Source organism: Aspergillus candidus (assembly GCF_002847045.1).
Source record: "Aspergillus candidus strain CBS 102.13 unplaced genomic scaffold BDW47scaffold_5, whole genome shotgun sequence".
Lineage (NCBI taxonomy): Eukaryota > Fungi > Ascomycota > Eurotiomycetes > Eurotiales > Aspergillaceae > Aspergillus > Aspergillus candidus.
Window position 1 is genome coordinate 563876 of NW_020194010.1, and position 17248 is coordinate 581123.

Here is a 17248-nt window from a genome sequence, read left to right on the forward strand (position 1 = left end):
TTAACCCACTGGCTCTAAACATTGGTTAAACATAGGTCTTGCTAACCTACTAATCCGGGACTTTCGCACTTCCCAGCCAGTATTCTACAGCTCAACTGTGGTCCGGCATTGAAATCTTCAGGATGATATAATTGGTATGATTTCATATTGACCGAGAAGCCTAGACGCTATAACGGGTTGCTGAAGAAAATAAAAGAAAGAAAAAGTCCCCATCCAGCCATCTCAAAAGAATGTGGCCAATACATCATCAAAACGCCCATCTCGGACGGCAGTATAAATGGTGGTGATACGCGACCCGATACATTTCTTTCCCTCCATGTGCGCCCTATCATAGGCAGGGTGGTCTTCAAGGCCGCGATGCAGCGGCACATCGAGCTCACCCCGGACAATGCCGTAAAGACTCCGCGACGCACTGCACAGATAGTTCTTCGTCGTAGGATTCTCAAGGAATCCAGTCCGCGTGGCGGTATAACTATCAGCCAGAGTTCTCGCTACTCGCGTCTTCCATTCTCGAGCCACCTCGTCCCCAGCGATACCGCTGCTGTCAGCAGTCATTAGATCCAGGAACACTCCCACAGAGCTATTCGCCGTCTGAACCGCGCGGTCTTCCAAATCGCTGGTGCTGTGCCGGCGCCAGTGGTCGAGCAATTCATCCCTCAGGCGCTGGGAGCTGTCCAGATGGCAGAGCTCACTCGTTACGGAATCAATCTTGCCGCGGACGTCGCGGACGAACTCTGCGTGCAACGCACGGAGGTCCAGCGCCTGGCACAGCACATACAGATACGTTGCTGTCATGAGCGACAGCACGTCGACAGCCTCAGCGGCGTATCGACATCCAATCAAGGCAAGCGAGTTCAGTCCCTGGTTATGCATCTCAGCCGACTGAACGTGGTTGCTAACGGGGTGGTTCAAGTACCCCAGCTCAGAGACATACGACGCCATATTGATATCGACGCCCTTGAACGCAAACGACAAACTCGGGTCATCCACGCTCAGGTTCGGCGGCAGCCCGTTGCTCAACACAGGGTTGATCAGCTCCGAGCACTGCGCGAAGATCATCCTCCCGATCATCTGCACCGCGCTCGTCGTCTTCTCCATCGCCGATGTAATCGACGCAGCTTGGAAATTGCCCCCGTGGTGTACAGTGCCGTTCTCGGGGTCAACGAGCGGGTTGTCCGTCGTGGAGTTGAGCTCTGCGCGGACCTGCCGGAGCGCTAGCGCCATGGACTCTATCTGGGGCCCGATCCACTGGGGAGAAGTCCGCAGGGCGTACCGGTCTTGAGCTAGCCCAGTGTGTTCGGGCCCTGTGGAAACAGTCGCGAGGCGCGAGTCGGCCAGGAACCGGAATATGTTCGCCGCGGCCTCCGCCTGGCCTTGATGGGGTCTTGCTAGCGAGATGAACGGATGGTAGTTAGACGCCATGCCGCCCAGCGCCTCCGTAGCCATAGCAGTCATCATCTGCGACAGCGATAGCAGACGCGTAGCGTCAAACACCACCAAGCTGGCCGCACCGCCACTAAAGGCCGTCCCATTCAACAGTCCCAGTCCCTCCTTCGGCCCAAAATCCAGCGGCTGCAGACCGAGCTCGCGCAGCGCCTCATCGGCCGGGATCACCCGCGCGTCTTTCCCACAGTAAACAGCAATATCGGGGTTCCCCTCCAGCGCACCCGCGATATACGCCAGCGGAGTCAGGTCCCCGGAGGCAGAAATACTCCCTCGCAGCGGAACGACAGGCGTCATTGAATTCCGAAGGAAAGTAAGTATAGCCTCGACGACCTCAAGACGCACGGCTGAATGCCCCCGGAGCAGCGAGTTACACCTTGTTAGCATTGCAGCCCGCACAATAGGTACGGGCATGCGGTGGTTGTGGCTGTAGCCGTTCAGGCCATCATCATGGGGTAGGACGACCGCCGCATTATGGTGCTGGATTAGTGCCTTCTGTAAGGCGCGGTGGTCAGCAGTGCGGGTGTCTGCGCTGCCGCCGAAGCCGGTGTTGACGCCGTAGACTGTGGCGCCATTTGCTAGGCGGGTGTTTAGTTGGTTGACGCTGGCTTGTATGGATTGGTGGACTGTGGGGTTGGCTGTTATTGTTGCTGTGCAGTCGTGTCTGTGGTATTTTGTTAGTTGCCATAATACTATCTAGGAGGTCACGACAAAGACAAGGTATACCTCGCAACAGCGACGACGGCACTCACGTCGAGAGACTGTCCATCTAACACCACTGGGGACGATGTCCGCGGATGGACTAGCTCTTTTAGACTAGATACCATGGCCGCCTCGTTCAATAATGAGCGCTGCATCCCCTGACAATCACAACATCCTGATTCGTTAACCATGATGACGACGCCGGACGGAACCGTCTTAACCTGCACACTAGGAAGAAGAGCGAGATACTGCGAATTATATACCGTTGGGGATATCAGAGGTTAAGCCCTCTACCAAACGCTGGTCAACAGTCAACGTTGTGGCGTAGCGGCTAAGATATAGTTAGTTACCTCTAGCCCACCGCTTTTCCGATCCCTCACAGATCAACTTGCCTCACCCAACCACGCCGCACTCCGTGGTTGGAAAGTAAGGCTCATGCAAGGGCTGAGAGTGGAGGGATCTATCAGATAACGTATCTCGGAAAGAGGCGTGAGTATCCCTGCAGATGAGAGGAGGCCTTCAAGATGGAGATCTCCCGTCCATGATCTATCTATCTCAATCCCACCCCTTCTTCGGTCAACCTAGAGACACAAGATTGATCATCTAGACCGCCGTGGTACCTCCCACCGCTATTCTTTGTTAGATTTGTGATAGATTGCACCGCCAAGGATTCCCCTCTTCGCCAAGTCGCTATAGTAGCAGGGATGTATACACAGGTAACTGTTTCATCAGTCCTCACGGGGGAAACCGTGTACTGAATCATGTTTACGAGGCTAAGGAGCTAGGGCTTCGTGCCTGACTCAGGCCCATGGCATGGTTGGAGGAAGGAAGAGAAATACCATAAGCCTGTTGTGGAACTAGTTGGTCTATTGTGAAGACTTGTGGATGACCTGCTTACTTAAATAGGAATGTGGATACTCAGACTTGGATACTCATGACTGGGCTCGCGGGGTTCACTGCTTTCTCCACTGAGGTACATGCTTTGGATTGGATGGGGATCGAAAACAGCGGAACATGGCCGTGAAGCACAGAATATCAATTCATTTGTTGAAAATGACAGAAAGACAGGAAATACAGCATGTATACCAAGAACAAGCGACCAAACAACCCGGGTTCATCCATCGACGCGCCAATCCAGCCCGTCCTAGTTAACAGCGGATGTTGCTTCTCCAATAGTAATGGGAAAGCGTAGAGGAGAATGGGTCCTGACGACGGTCTTTTTTGTCTTCTCCGTCGGGGATGATGTTGACTTTGTTACCACCCCCTTTTCTCTGGACAGTGGCGCCGTCCGCCATACTCCCGACGTCGCCGCCCACTCCATTATGGCAAAACTCATACTCCTCGCCGTAATACTTCACTGTCTTGCATCCCTTCCCACAGTCGATATTCTCATGCAGGTCGACTTTGTCTTCTTTGGATTCTTTATTCTCGTCGGACCTCAGGATCTTAATCCTACAGGAGAGACCGCCGCTCAAGTCGCCGGTGTTGAAATTACGGCTGCCTGAGAAGCCAAAGGTGCAGGCTGACCCGAGGCTCGCGTTGACGGCGAGGGCGAGGAGGACCTTGGAGATGTGCATTCTCGGTTGGGTTGTACTGGACTGAGTTAGTGAGTAATTGGGGTATGGATCGCTGTGGCGTGTGCATGCATACCGAAGTGTCGTATATAAAGCGAGGCCAGGCAGAATGGGAAGGAGCTCTCAACTCAAGGGTTATGAGGTCAATTGATCGGATGGGAGAGGATGATGATGATGATGATGATGATGGAGAAGAATCTGTCGGCGGGATACTTGTCGCCTTTTATATGTTGAACATCGTCACCAAATCGACCTCATCATTGTCGACCGTCTGCCTCTTCTTCTGCCTCTTCTTCTGCCTCCCATCTACAAACGGACCAAGACCATTTGCCAAATGCGGTTGAGACAGTGGGCTGTGTCTACTAGAAGTCTATACACACAACGCCGATCAGAAGAGGCCAAAGTTAAACGACGGGATAAAAAACATCATGCCAGCATTCAACAACGCACCCACGTCACAGAACGGAGGACCAGACAAGGTTGGTGTGGAGTGGGGAGGCGCTTTGTAGTGCTGACATGAGAGATCCATCCCTTTAGTCATAGTCGCATGCTCGTGTTGTATAGGTCGTCAGCTCAAGGGGATGGATCCTTCGATCTGGCCAAGAGACATGCAGCTCCACTGGCCAATGGAATGGCCAAGGTTTATTGGTTCATAGTCACTTGAGAAGACCCCGGGCCGGTCACTTTGGAGGGCTGGAGACGGAGTGACCAGACGTGGAAAGCCGTTCAGGTTGTTAGCACGGATAACTCGGTTATACGATCCTACGGAGTACTTGTACTGGACATGGGAATGCTCATGCCTGCTCGTGTCAGGCTGAATTGGCCAAGAGTAAGACATTGTAATTGTGATTGTCAAGCTTGCAGCGAGGCAGACCCATGATAATCGATGATTTTCTTATAATGGGTTAGTTAGGGCTGGCGCTTCCACGTGTACTAGACTTGTATATGCAATTGGCCAAACGTCCGTTGAATTGTGTTGTTCTGGTATCCTCAACAGTATGTCCTTGGTCTGATGCAACCTCGAAGACTTCGATTACCTTCTAGATACCACAAGATATACAGTCCTTACGGCGCATGGTAATCCACCGAAAATGGCCGGTTTGCCCCCCGGAACTCCACATACGCAGCGGTCACCGACCCCATATCCAAACCCAGGTTCTCCGACTCGCGAATAGCGAAGCGCCACTCAGTAAAGGGCCCCGCCGCAGCAATTGTCGATGCAGTCGGCCTGCTGTCACCGCCACTCCAGTTATCCTCCAACCCCTGCTTGCCAAAGACGAACTTGGAGCTAAAATCATCGACCCCCTGGACTTTGGCGGTGTCGTATTCAAACTGAATGTTGACAGCATCGTGGGCGAACTCGAACCGTTCTCGCTCCGTGTTTTCCAGCGTTTCATTTCCCACATGGCTGATTTTCACCAGCAGTCGCTTGCGATGCGCACTGTCGGGATTCACCTGGACCCCCAGCAGCCACAGGCGGACCTGGTTGATCCGGACATCTGCACGGCCAGAGCCAAACGGGGGGGCACCGGGCTCCAGCCGAACCGACGTAGTATAGACCCCATCGTCGCCCTTGGACGTGACGAGGACCTCTCGGCGCTTGAAGGCCTCCAACTCCTCCTTGCTCAGCGCATATATCAGGCCCTTGTCGCTCTCATGGCGGGGCCACGTGACGCGAATGTTGTTTGCATAACCTTGGAGACAGTTCTCAAAGGCCTTCTTCAAGTTCAACTGGCTGACTTGTAACTGAGTGACGGAGTTGAGGGGCCCCGGGCGGGAAAAGTCAAGCTGCTTTTGCAGTCCCCAGAACCTGATCGCACGGCTCTCGTAGTTCAGACGCTGCATGAGCTCCAGTCGCATGGTATCGCGCGTCTTGCGGAGCCAGAATAGAATGGCCGGCGATTTCGGATTGAGGGAGTTTCTCTTCTGACCCAGGGTTTCGCCTTGGCTCTTGCTATATTCTCGATTGTTGATCGCTTCGAATAAGAGCTGGATGGAGGCGTTGTAGTCCAGAATGGCGCTGTTGCGACCTAGGGTCACATCAACGAAACTATCCAAGGCGCTTTCTACACTTTTCAGGTCCGACGGCACCACTGCGTTTTTGAACTCGCGAAGAATCTTGCGGATATCATCCGCTGTGCTGAGGATCTTCAACGCCCCCGGATCGTCCATGTCGATCTCGTTGTTTTTCTTGGTTTTGAGGGCCTTTTCCAGCGAGTCGAGGGTGTCACCACAATGTTCCAGCTGGTCGATGATATACTCTTTCTTCACCCCGTTGCCCTGTGCATTTTTTACTAGCTCGCCACTTGCTTCTTGGTATATATCATAGCCCGTTTTGAGCCCATCGACAATAGATGCAGGGTCACGGACCACCGAGACAAGGGCACCCACGCCTTTGAGGAGCATACCCCAGTCGAAAGGACGAAGGAAACGAATCTTGCTCAGTTTGTCACTAAGCAACTGGCGCTTCAGTCTGACATCCTTGGTCAGAAAGGCGATCTTACCGACACCACTGACGAGGGGGCCGTTAGGGGAGGTGAGAAGATCGATCTTGGCCTCGGCTTCCTTCTGGGCATCGGCCATTTTGCTGATGCCCTGGTCAACGAGGCCACGAACGTCGTTGTCTTTCTGCACGGCGTCTTCGTAGGCTGCCGTCAGGTCCTCCGTCGACTTGAGGACCAGGAACCGTTCCTCAACGGACTGGGCATAGAAACCGAACGACAGACGAGGTACCCAGCTGTCGACGTGCCCGAACATATCTTGACCCAGCAGCAACCGATTGCGACGACTGATAGCTTGCTCATAGACGGACTTGAGTTGCAGGACGGGGTTGCTCGTCACATTGAGCTTGGTTTCCAGGCCTTCCAGGGCATCCAACAAGCCAGAGCGCTCGCCCTGGAATGCATTGAGCACTTGGAGACGGTCAGCCAAAATGTTATAGAGTGCGTATGCTCTTTTCCAGTCGTCGGTATTGCTGCTGAAGAAGAAGTCGTCCGCTTTGTTCAGCAGCATCTGGCATTGCTCGGGGAATACGTAGGCTTGAAAAACGGCCAGATCCTTCTTGATGCCTGAGAAAGACAGCAGTTTGGCACGGCTCCGGCCGCTGTTCGATCCCGCTTTGCCGTTGGCACCGTTTTGGGATCTGAAGCCACCTTTTTCGGTGCCGAAACCACTAAACCCCCCAGCACCTGTTTCTGTTAGCTAAAGGACACGCTCGGCTGTTGAGACACCCACCTCGAGAGTTATTCTTTGTGAAGTCGTAGGCCGTGAGCTCCATGTCCACTATGCTTGCTTGAAGAGTCTCTTCCAGGCTATCAATGAGAGGGACCAGCGGAGACTTCTTTTCAGGGGCGGCAGCTCTGATGGACTTTCGAGCGGCCTCGAAGATTCGAGTCGCATCGTGGCTTAACGTCTCTTGGCTGATCGAGCGAACTGATGCCAGGGTTTCTTGGATGAGAGTGACTATTTCAGTAGTGACATCTGCTGGTGCCTGGTCCGTTGTCGCAAGGTTGGCGTGCACCTCCCGCATGAGAGACGAAGCAGCGTCTTGAATCTCCTTGTTGAAATCTGCTTTAGACAAGACCTCAAGCTGGCTGGCGAGAATTTGGAGGACGTCACCGAGGTCCTTCAGTCGTCGAAGGACCTCTTTATCCCCTGCTGAGAGATAGCCCGGAAGACTCTCTGATAGCACCGGCTCTGTCAGACATACAACCTGCTCTGGCCACGATCGCCCGTGAATCTTCCGCAGAGCAAACGCAGCATCCATCACTGCTGTTCCAAACAACAGTTCAATGTCACCTAGACCATGTCATTATGTAGACCCCGGGGGAATAGAGCATAGTGACGTCAGCCTACCTCCATTTCCACCGTTACCGCCATCCCCGCCCTTGGTCTCTTTTGGCTTGTCTTCATCCTGTTTTGCAGAGATAGTGCTGTCGCCGCCGACACCACCGGGCCCCCCATACGCCTCGATCGTCAGATTGTGGAAAGGATCTTTTCCAGGAAGGAACCGAGCGCAGATCCACACATTCCCGGCATCTTTACCATTTCCTCCCGGCCCGCCATCTTGCTCGACATGGCTGACGCCCGCCGTGCCTTTGTCGCCGGAGACATCGACAGTGACAGCATTCGGGATTGTCAGTTCACGGCAAAACAGGCCGATCTTCTTGCCGCGAGCGGTGATGCTGGAGGCGATCTCGAGTTCCTCCGCGTAGACCAAACAAACATCCGTGGGGAAGTTGAACTTGTCATCGATAGTGTACTTCTCCGTACTCAGGATAATCGTAGCCTGTTCAGTACTGTAGTAGGCATAGCTGTTATTCGGTAGGACAGACGCCATGGTGGATGGAAATGCAAGTGCAGATGCCGACTTGGGTAATGAGCACGAGGAATCCCGATTTGACGAGATCTTTCCAGGACCTTGAACCCAGACACTTTGACTGACCGGGATATCTTCCGTTTTTAAGCTGAAAGCAACTCAGGAATGTTGATGTGACAGATTACATCTGGTCCCCGCCGCTGTGCAGAGAATTAATAACACGTCATACACATACTGCAGGCCAGAATCTGCTGCATTGCTGCAGCATCGAGATCCCGAGCCTTCCATCCATACAGGACGGAGTAGTTGACTGCATGACCAACATGATGCAGCTTTGACACGTCTGCCAAAAGCCACGTCATTCATCTTGTACCGGTCATTCACAGAAGACAAGCGAACTGCAGGACTGACATGGCCCTTTATATCATGCTTTGATTCTCCATAGGAAGAAATACCCAGCATCCATTCTCTCGCCCGCCTTTCTCCCCCCCCTCCCTTTCTTCTCATTTTACCGTCTCTGTTCTGTTTTAATCTAGTTCATATCGGAAAGCGTCGTTGCAAAATGGTTTCCCAACTGGATTTCCCACCGCTCGTGGAGAAGATGAAGGGCCAACGCACAACCAATGGATACGACGTTCTGGTGTCGTACTCCGAGGATAAAATCAATCAACTGCTCGAAGCACGCTCCCGAGACCTGGCTTCAATCCTGGACATTGGACCGCTGACGATAACCGGCGAATGGCCGTTCGGGGACCCGTTCACCCTTTCCCTGAGCATGAAGCTCGACCATCCTCGGCTTCAGTTCCAGGACGACCACGGAAACATCATCCTCACCTTCGGCGTCAAGGAAGGACATTTCGAAGATGTGGATACAAAGCGGACGAAAGATCTGCCCAAGGATCTCGAACTCAGCTTCAAAACCACCCTCACCAACGTCACGGGTACCGTGGAGAGTGGCTTTGCGCAGCCAGGTGTCAAGATCACGCCGGTCAATCGCACGGTCACCCTCAACCCGGCCGAGAAGGACGTGGCCCAGGGCGTCTGCATTACGTTCGAGAAGGCCTCGCTCGATATCGTATCCACCACGGGGCAGAAAACGACGGGGCTCGCCATGTTGAAGGCCGGTCTGCAGGAGTATTTCCAGGATAATGCCGAGCTCAAATATTATGTCGCTGGCGTGTCTAACCAGTACCAATCAGAAGCTGGATCCCATGTCTTACGGCCTCACTCCTTTTCCTTTGCCACATATTCGGGCAAGACGAATGACGACACATCCGTGTTGTGTATGCAGATCAAGGTCGCGCAGGACGCAGACCGAAAGGCTGCTTCCTTGGGGGATAACCCGTGGAGTCTGTTCAATGCCAATGGGCTGTGTCCGATTCCCCGCGGATCCACCTGCAGCATCATCATCCAAGGTGATTTGCTTATAACAAAATTCATCCTGGTAGGGCTTCCTATCACCGAATCCCGTTCTTACCTCCATGCCAACACTACTAACTGCACCCCAGCCCAGTCTACCCAACGGGTTCGATGGCATAGAAGACAGGACGCCTCCTCAGACGGGTAAGCTACCGTCCAACCACGCATCGGGGGTGCGTAAAGACTGACTTTGAATTGTCTGGTTTGCAGGTGGATTTATCCTCGCTGGAGCCATGAAAGCCAGCGACGTTAAAATTCCGGCAATGCACAAGGACGAAGAGCTAATGGGGGGCTTGGGCAGAAAGATCGTGGATGTGGAAGCCATGCAATTCAGCCCCTCCCAACCCAAAACCAAAATCACGTTCGACGGTGCCATCAACACCAAATCAAACGAAGTCAAATACACCAGTGACAAGCAGCGAGTCAATCGGTTTGAGAATCTCATATCGGACGGGCACGGAGCCCCGACCAGAGGCAAGACCAACCTCGAGTTTTCCTGGACCGCCAAAGGCTCGTGGAAAGACAAGAGCAATCCTGACCATCCTAATTTGCTCGGTTTCGACTGGGTCGGCGATGACAGCTGGAAGATCGAGGTACCCAAGGAAGACCACCCCTGGTGGGAAGCGCTTTTCGGCTTCGGCACCGAGCTTCCAGAGCCGTATAAGAAACTGCAGGTCCCCAGCCCTGATGTGAAGCTAGAGATGAAGACGCTCGACTATTTCTTGACGACGAACTTGCTCTATCCGGGCAAGCACGTCTTCAAGGCGGATGATCCTTCTTCGAAGAGTACGGACAGAGGGCTTGCGCTCCCTCATGACTTGATTTTGACCGGCCAAACCTTGACCAGCTGAGCTTCTCTGTTGACTCCTGGCTTTCTTGTCGGATTCATGTTGACTTCTATCCCAGTCAAGTCTGGGTAGTCGATTTGTGTGTATGGCTGGATGCTATCCAACTGAAATCCGAATACGGAGACCTATGGACAGGTGCAGCATCCTCATCGAAGTAATCATCTTTCGCAGTGCCTATTCGTCTAGCTATATGAAGCCTCCAGATTGGATCTAGATATGCCATCTGAATGATATCTTGATTCACTGAAAAAAAAAAAGCTTGCAATTTAATTTTAGCTAGAGTAACTAATAGTGTAAACCACGCACTCCCAAAGACAAAATTTGCATGGAAACCCTATATATCACGGACTTTGACTGATAATACTCACTGGTCTACCGCAGTGTTGAACTGGTAGTCTCTGCTGATTCTCTCGACCCCAAGTAGTGCCGTTACGGTCCATGTCGGAATCTACCTGAAGGCTTCGGAGCAGGGTAGAATAAATAAATAGAATCACTCATGTACATAACACACTCATTTCAAACACAAAATATTTTTAAAACAGTATATCAAAGAAGAGTGAGAAAGAAAAGTCAAAATTGGGATATTCTCGTTGTCGTTTGTCTGTTTTCATTTTCGTCTTCATATAGATAGGTAGATAGATAGGCTCATCGCCAATAGGCTCAAAAGCTCAAAAGCTCAACGGCTCAACGGCTCAAATTATGCAAGAAAAATAAACAATAGTAAAAAAAAAGGAAAGAAATTTTTTAAATATTCAAGACAAGAATGGAGTAGATGAAATTAGCGAGATCCCTCCTGGCCCGCACGAACCGCCTCCAGAATCATATCCTTCGCTTCCTCGAGACCGTCCTTGCTGCCCTTCACCTCGATGGCCTCGCCGCCGGCCTGGTTCTTGGGCACGTTGATCCGGCAGCCTGTCTGCTTGCGGATAGCGTTGATCTGGCTGCCGCCTTGGCCGACCACGAAGCGGTAGGTCCGGGGGTCCGGCAGGATGAGGTACCCCGTTGCGGACTGCTGCGAGGCGGCTGCCAGGGCCTTTTGCAGAGCTGCCTTGGCCTTGGTGACGTTGTCGCCGCTGCCGGCCAGCACCCACGGGATGGTGCCGGACTCGCCTGCGGGGGCGCTGTGGTCGACGACCTTCCAGGAGTGGGCGTCTGCGCTGGCGTTGGGGTCGTCGGTGATTAGGGGCAGAGATGACGATCCGTTGGCGGCGCCGCGCGAATCCTCGGATTCGGGCTTCGCGGGGATGGGCTGTCCGGCGTGGTCCACTGTGACTTGGTAGTCGTTGCGGAGGCGGCGGAAGAAGGCCCCGTTGTCGGAGACCGCGTGGTGCAGGTGACGCGGAACGTCCACCTGCTCGCCCTGCTGGTCCTTCAGCAGGGAGAGGATGTGCTCCTTGGCTTCGGCCACGCCCTTGCTGGGTCCCTTGAGCTTGATGTCGGGACGGCCGGAGCCGATCTTGGGAATGTCCAGGGTGACGTTGAACTGGGACTCGATGCCGCGACGTGTCTCGCCGCCACGGCCGATGAGCAGGCGGTGTTGCAGCTGAGGCACATCGACGGTCTCCGTCACCTGATCCTGGCGCTCCTTGACGAACTCTTCCACGGCGGCGACGATCTTATCCACGATCTGGCCGTTTCCTTCCAGCTTGATCGTCGACTCGCTGCTCTCAGGACGGGGGAATTTGACCATGCGCGAGGCACTGCCATCGGTGGGACCGCCGGCATCGGCGATGATCTTGCGGATGTTGGCACCTGTTTTCATTAGTCCAGTTCAAGGAATGGGTGTGAGAGACAAAGAGAGAGAGCGAACGTACCACCACCACCGATCAGAGACTTGTGGAACTTCTTATCCACATCAAGCGTCTTAGTAACAATAGCATCAAACTCTCGGGACCGTTGCTCCAGGATCTTTTTCGCCTCAGCGACCTGGGGTTTGGTACCCCTGATTTTGATCTGCACACGGCCCGAGGCGTCCGTCGCGTCATCATTAACGCCCGGGACGTCGATCTGCGCGCCCGTGTCCGCGCGGAGCTTGTCCATCTCGCGACCCCGCTGACCGATCAAGGAGGGGACCTGAGACTGCGCCACCGATACGGTCGCGGAGAATGAATGCTCGATGACCCACTGCAGGAGACTGAGGATCTCATCCCGGGCGGAATCCGCACCCTTGCTAGGGCCCTTGACCACCACCTCGTCCACACCCTGCGACCGACCCGGGCGAGCGGCGCCGGCGTCGCTGGAGTTCTCGGCCACGTCGTCGGTGGCACCGGTAGCCCGCGGGAACTGTACGCGGACCGCATAGCGGTCCTGCAGCCGGTTGACCTGGCTGCCCTTCTGGCCGATCAGCTCGCGGTGATACTGCGCCGGCACCTTCAGGACGTGGGTGGTCTCGTCTTCGAGCTTCTTGCCCATGTTAATGATGCGCATGCGGGCGGCGTCGGCCTTGGCCTTGGGGCCCTTGACTTCGACCTTGCCGTTTTCGACCTTGATGTCCACGTCGAACTCGTCGCGCAGCTTGTTGATGTTCTCGCCGCGACGGCCGATGAGGAAGTTGGCGTACTTTTGCGGGAAGTCAAAGGTCGTCGTGTACCCACGCTCCAGGTCATCGCGTTCCTGCTCCACGACGAAGGCCTCCAGCTTCGACACCAGATCATTGACCAGGCCGGAGGGACCGCGCAGCGCGACCTCGCAGACGCCGTTACGGCCCTGCACCTCACCCACGAGCGCACGGACGGGGATCTGGTCCTCGCCCTTGGCCTGCTGCTCCCGGAGAATGAATTTGCGCGCCTTCTCCTGGTACTTGCCGGGGATGGCGACGGTCCGGGCCACCACGTCGCTCTGGTCGCCCAGGGTGCTCTGGAGATAGTCATTGGCCTGCCGGAGTGCATCCTCGAAGGCGGCGAGCTCGGCCGGCGAGGGTCGCTGCCGCGGCACCTCCAACCCGGAGGCGTTGGCCGAGGGGCCTTCGTAGACCAGCACGACGTCGGAGCTCTCCACATCGTCGGGGGTCAGGAGGTGGACCCCGTAGTCGGACCGCAGCTTCGAGATGCTCCGCGAGCGCAGGAACGGGTGGAAGTAGGGATCGACGGACAGGTGACGGAGGCGGGAGGGCGGGTGGGCCTGGACGAGATTCATGATGTCGGAGCGGGCGCGGATGGTATTCTTGCCGTCCCGCGAGTACACCTCCCACGTGACCGGGCCATCCACGCTCGGCGGCAGGGCAATGCGGGAGTCGTACATCTTCTCCAGCTCCTTGATGATCTGGCGCTGGGTGAGATAGCGGGTGAGCGCACGCGCGTGGGCGTGGGGCCCACTGGGGGCGTTGGGGTGCTGCCGCGACAGGTCGATGCTCGCCATCTGCATGCTGGTCGCCAGGTCCATGGCGCGGTTGATGCCGTCCTCGATGCGATTCACGGGGCCGGTGATGGTGAGGAATTCACTCTCGTCGGAGGCCGGGGGGAGCACGATGGAACAGCCGGTGTCCGCCAGGAATTCGTGCAGCGCATCCGCGTTGTCGCCCAGGATGAACTGGTGCTGGCCACGGTTGATGGCGAGCTGACGCAGGGTCAGCTGGCGTTGCAGATCGGCCGCGAGCCGCTCGACCTCCGCGCGGGCCTCCTGGGCGGCCGTGCGCTCGCCCGAGATGTGGATGTTCTTCTCGGGCACGGGGGCGAACTGGACCTGACCGGGCTCGGCCTCCTGCGGCGGGGGCTGGCTCAGCCAGGTGTCATACCGAGGCACGTGGACCTGGGCCTGCGTGCGATCCTGAATCTCCTTCAGGTTGGCATTGTGGGCGCCGGCGATGAAGGGGAAGAACTCGGGGGGGATGGACTTGAGGCGCAGGCTCATGTTCGAGGCTCGCTCCTTGATGATGGCCTCGATCTCCCGACGGGCCATCTCGGCGGCGACGGCATCGCCTTCGATCAGCACATCAATGGTGTCGCTGTCATCCTCATCGACCCCGGGGGCCGAGTCCTCCGCACGAGGAACCTGCACGCGGGCTCCGGTTCGCTGCTGCAGATCCTGAACCACCGCGCCTTGTCGACCGATGATGTGGGGACGGGCGGAGGCCGGAATGGGAACGCGGACAGATTGCTGGGATGGGTGTCAGATTCGGTATATCCCGGCGGTTGAACGGGGGTCAGTGACATACCTTGGAGCCAACCTGCTGAGCGACCTCTTTGAGGGCTTGTCGCACGGCATCGACGGATCCTTTGCCTTCAAAGATGATGGATCCACCGGGGCCACCTCGCATATCCACGTTCGCCTTGGACCGGCGAGAGATGTCGCGCAGGATATCGCGCAGGGGCTTCTTGAGCTGACCCCGGGGGAGCATCTGCGACGGCGCCAGACGGAGCTGTTCCATGTGCTTGCCGGGCAGGCTGATGATACGGGGCACATCGGCTATGACTGTCAGCTAGAGGATCCCAGGCACGCGGGTCAGTGGGGAGAGACGTACTGGCTTGCGAGGGGGCCGGGGCACCGTTGGCGACGGCGGCGGCACCGGACAGACCTTTCGATCCCCAAGCAGAGGCGGCGGGGGTCTTCGGTTTCGGACCACTGCCCAGGGCGGGGAACAATTCCTCGGAGCGCACATCCAAGGCGGGCGATTTCTTCGGGGCCGGTTTGGCGACGGGGGCCGCGGGCGCTGGTGCGGGGGTCGGGTCAGGAGTCGCGGCCTGAACGGGCTTGGAGGCACCGGAGGGGGCCGGGAATTGGGCATCATATTCATCCACGGCATCCTCGACGGTCACGTTGTGGGGTTCATGGCGGGCATGCTGTTCCTCGAGCATGGCAGCCCGGGACTTGGGCGCACCTGTCAGGTCGGTAGCGGGAACTTCGGACGCCATGACGCAAGTTCGAATCGATCACTTTCGGAGCGGAGGATGTAGGTCAGGATGGATGGAGCACTGTCGGATCTTCTGGTTAGCAGGAGGGAAGGACCGGGGAGATTTGCCTAACGTACCGGCTGGCCGTCAGTGGAGGAGACAGCTGGAAGCAACGGAAATATTGCCGAGTGGGAAATCGACCGGGGAGTCGGGCAATCAGACCACGACCAATGGCAGCGAAACCACAGAGGATAAAAATCGACGAGAGGAGAAGAGTCGGCAGCTGATGAGGCTGACCGATCACCACAGGCGAGGATTTTCGACAGGCAGAAAAACAATTGGGTGTCGATCAATTGGTTCGGGAGTGGGAGAGGGAAAGCGGAGAGAGCGTGGGGAGAACTGTAGGGAGAAGGAGGTCTGGAGAGATGAATTGGTGGGGAAGAAGGTCAATTGAGGAGAGATTGACCGGGGGAAGAGGGAGAAAGGAAAGAAGGAGAAGGAGAAGAATGAGGTCGGAGAAGTGACGGAGATGAGTGGGGGAGGAAGAAAGTCGAGCGTGGAGAGAAGAAGAAGAAGAGAAGAGGACAGACAGGCGGAGAGAGAAGCTAAGGAGTCCATTCCTCTTTTGGCGGTCTGATGGAGAACCGTTGTGGATGAACATTACAACCTGTATTCTGACCGTCTTATGGAATCATTGTCTTTCTTGATAATTCTGATAATGATCTGATTCTTGTCATGGTACCTGTCAATGACTGTCCACTGGGGAAACATGGTGATCAACAGGTTACCAGATCAATGTTAGACAGCTTCAACCTAATCAGCTGATTGAAAGCATCTGAAGTGTCTCAATTGATGATATATTCAATAGATGTATAGTTAGACATCGTATATATGATGAGGATTGACTATTCAACAGTGATGTAAGGTTGGTTGAAGCTGTGAAGCCATCCGAGTTAGAGTGACCAAGCTAGAGTTTTCTAGAAGTCAGATCACAACCAAAAATATAGATAATGTTGTATGGGATAAATTACTTGAGACTATAATGATTCCATCATGATCAAAGAACAAAGTCATTGTCACAAAATATCCATAACATATAGATATCTAGATTGGTTAACTGGACTGATGTTGAAGCTATTCAGACACCATAATAAAGAACCCACTGTTACTTGATATTCCAACCACAATACAGAAATTATGACCTCACTGGACACTGTTCACAGACAGTCAATATTTAATTAAGTATCACCTATATTGTCTCCTAGATCAACAAGTGAATCAGTGCCGGTAGAACATACACTGTGATGGGATAGAATATATATATTCACTGCATGGTGTCAATTACACTATATAAAGGAGATTGACATCGAGCCTTCATCTATATTTAGCAGCACCTGAAGTCCTACATGAGAAAGGAGGAGAGACATTAAGGGTCATAGCCACCATCTTTTGTATCCATGGTAAGTATCGGTATGCAAGCTCACTGCGGTTTCACCCCAGAGTTCGAGAGGATAATTTCAAAACGGTCGTTCCGAGTAACTACATACAGCCCACCAATAGATCCACCATGCCAGGACTCCAATTCTACTCTAGAATACTATCGACTGATCAGTCGGGATAGACACCTCCCATCCAATGGATCAGGATCTCGACTAAAAAAAACCAACTAATAAGATATGATTTTCAATAAGAGAGATGTCCATGCTACAACCCCGTCACCAACTACGACAATTCCCGAATAGCGTCAAATCAAGCTGAAACAGTCCCCTATTGGGTAGGGGAAAAGTGTCCTCCGCCCCATGACAGCACTGCACTCATCAGACCATCCGGACCGTTTTAGCCTGTTCGAACGCGCTAATCCAATCCGCCCGTTTCTCGACCGATCGTCAAGGATGGGATGTACCAGTCAACGGTTGGATGGAATCTACGATATTATTGGTCTGTTGGGACTTGGGAGCCTGTGGTGCGCTGGAAGATTGAAAGCCGACGAGACGAGAGAGAGCAAAGAGGTGTGACCGCCTTGCACTGGATCCATCGGTCTGCAGGTGCAGCAGCAGGCAGGGATACGGGGAAGAGAAAACACAGCCGGTTTGACCGAGACAAGACGAGGACGAC

At 54.6% G+C, this 17248-nt stretch overlaps 5 protein-coding genes across 5 annotated transcripts; 1 reads left to right on the forward strand and 4 right to left on the reverse strand.

Moving 5' to 3' along the window:
- Positions 1 to 222: 222 nt before the first annotated feature.
- BDW47DRAFT_122901 (phenylalanine ammonia-lyase) lies at positions 223 to 2270 on the reverse strand (the record flags this gene model as incomplete). Its single annotated transcript, XM_024815942.1, has 2 exons — positions 223 to 2107; positions 2170 to 2270. 2 exons carry the CDS (start codon positions 2268 to 2270, stop codon positions 223 to 225), a joined length of 1986 nt encoding a protein of 661 aa, XP_024675359.1.
- Positions 2271 to 3070: 800 nt separating this feature from the next.
- On the reverse strand, positions 3071 to 3818 carry BDW47DRAFT_99976 (uncharacterized protein). The gene has a single exon (XM_024820975.1). It carries the CDS (start codon positions 3720 to 3722, stop codon positions 3294 to 3296), a length of 429 nt encoding a protein of 142 aa, XP_024675360.1. The 5' UTR covers positions 3723 to 3818; the 3' UTR covers positions 3071 to 3293.
- Positions 3819 to 4708: 890 nt separating this feature from the next.
- On the reverse strand, positions 4709 to 8086 carry BDW47DRAFT_133709 (serine protein kinase). Its single transcript, XM_024817906.1, has 3 exons — positions 7575 to 8086; positions 6954 to 7517; positions 4709 to 6907 (listed from the first exon to the last, which is right to left on the reverse strand). Exons 1-3 carry the CDS (start codon positions 8056 to 8058, stop codon positions 4785 to 4787), a joined length of 3171 nt encoding a protein of 1056 aa, XP_024675361.1. The 5' UTR covers positions 8059 to 8086; the 3' UTR covers positions 4709 to 4784.
- A 513-nt stretch (positions 8087 to 8599) lies between these two features.
- BDW47DRAFT_133712 (uncharacterized protein) lies at positions 8600 to 10454 on the forward strand (the record flags this gene model as incomplete). Its single annotated transcript, XM_024817907.1, has 3 exons — positions 8600 to 9481; positions 9546 to 9600; positions 9667 to 10454. The coding sequence occupies 3 exons, from the start codon at positions 8600 to 8602 to the stop codon at positions 10305 to 10307; spliced, it is 1578 nt and encodes a 525-aa protein (XP_024675362.1). The 3' UTR covers positions 10308 to 10454.
- A 337-nt stretch (positions 10455 to 10791) lies between these two features.
- On the reverse strand, positions 10792 to 15321 carry BDW47DRAFT_66845 (putative RNA binding effector protein Scp160). The gene is made up of 5 exons (XM_024819570.1): positions 15271 to 15321; positions 14764 to 15214; positions 14458 to 14708; positions 12119 to 14399; positions 10792 to 12056 (listed from the first exon to the last, which is right to left on the reverse strand). The coding sequence occupies exons 2-5, from the start codon at positions 15152 to 15154 to the stop codon at positions 11083 to 11085; spliced, it is 3897 nt and encodes a 1298-aa protein (XP_024675363.1). The 5' UTR covers positions 15155 to 15214; positions 15271 to 15321; the 3' UTR covers positions 10792 to 11082.
- Positions 15322 to 17248: the final 1927 nt, after the last annotated feature.

Excerpts from the sequence above, each read along its gene's own strand:
- BDW47DRAFT_66845 (XM_024819570.1), bottom strand. The coding sequence starts at position 15,154 with ATGGCGTCCGAAGTTCCCGCTACCGACCTGACAGGTGCGCCCAAGTCC. Across the intron at positions 14,400-14,457 it reads CTCAGCAGGTTGGCTCCAAG|CAATCTGTCCGCGTTCCCAT; the intron begins GTATGTCACTGA and ends CACCCATCCCAG. Across the intron at positions 12,057-12,118 it reads GTCTCTGATCGGTGGTGGTG|GTGCCAACATCCGCAAGATC; the intron begins GTACGTTCGCTC and ends TAATGAAAACAG.
- BDW47DRAFT_133709 (XM_024817906.1), bottom strand. The coding sequence starts at position 8,058 with ATGGCGTCTGTCCTACCGAATAACAGCTATGCCTACTACAGTACTGAA. Across the intron at positions 7,518-7,574 it reads CGGTAACGGTGGAAATGGAG|GTGACATTGAACTGTTGTTT; the intron begins GTAGGCTGACGT and ends GACATGGTCTAG. Across the intron at positions 6,908-6,953 it reads CACAAAGAATAACTCTCGAG|GTGCTGGGGGGTTTAGTGGT; the intron begins GTGGGTGTCTCA and ends TAACAGAAACAG.
- BDW47DRAFT_99976 (XM_024820975.1), bottom strand. The coding sequence starts at position 3,722 with ATGCACATCTCCAAGGTCCTCCTCGCCCTCGCCGTCAACGCGAGCCTC.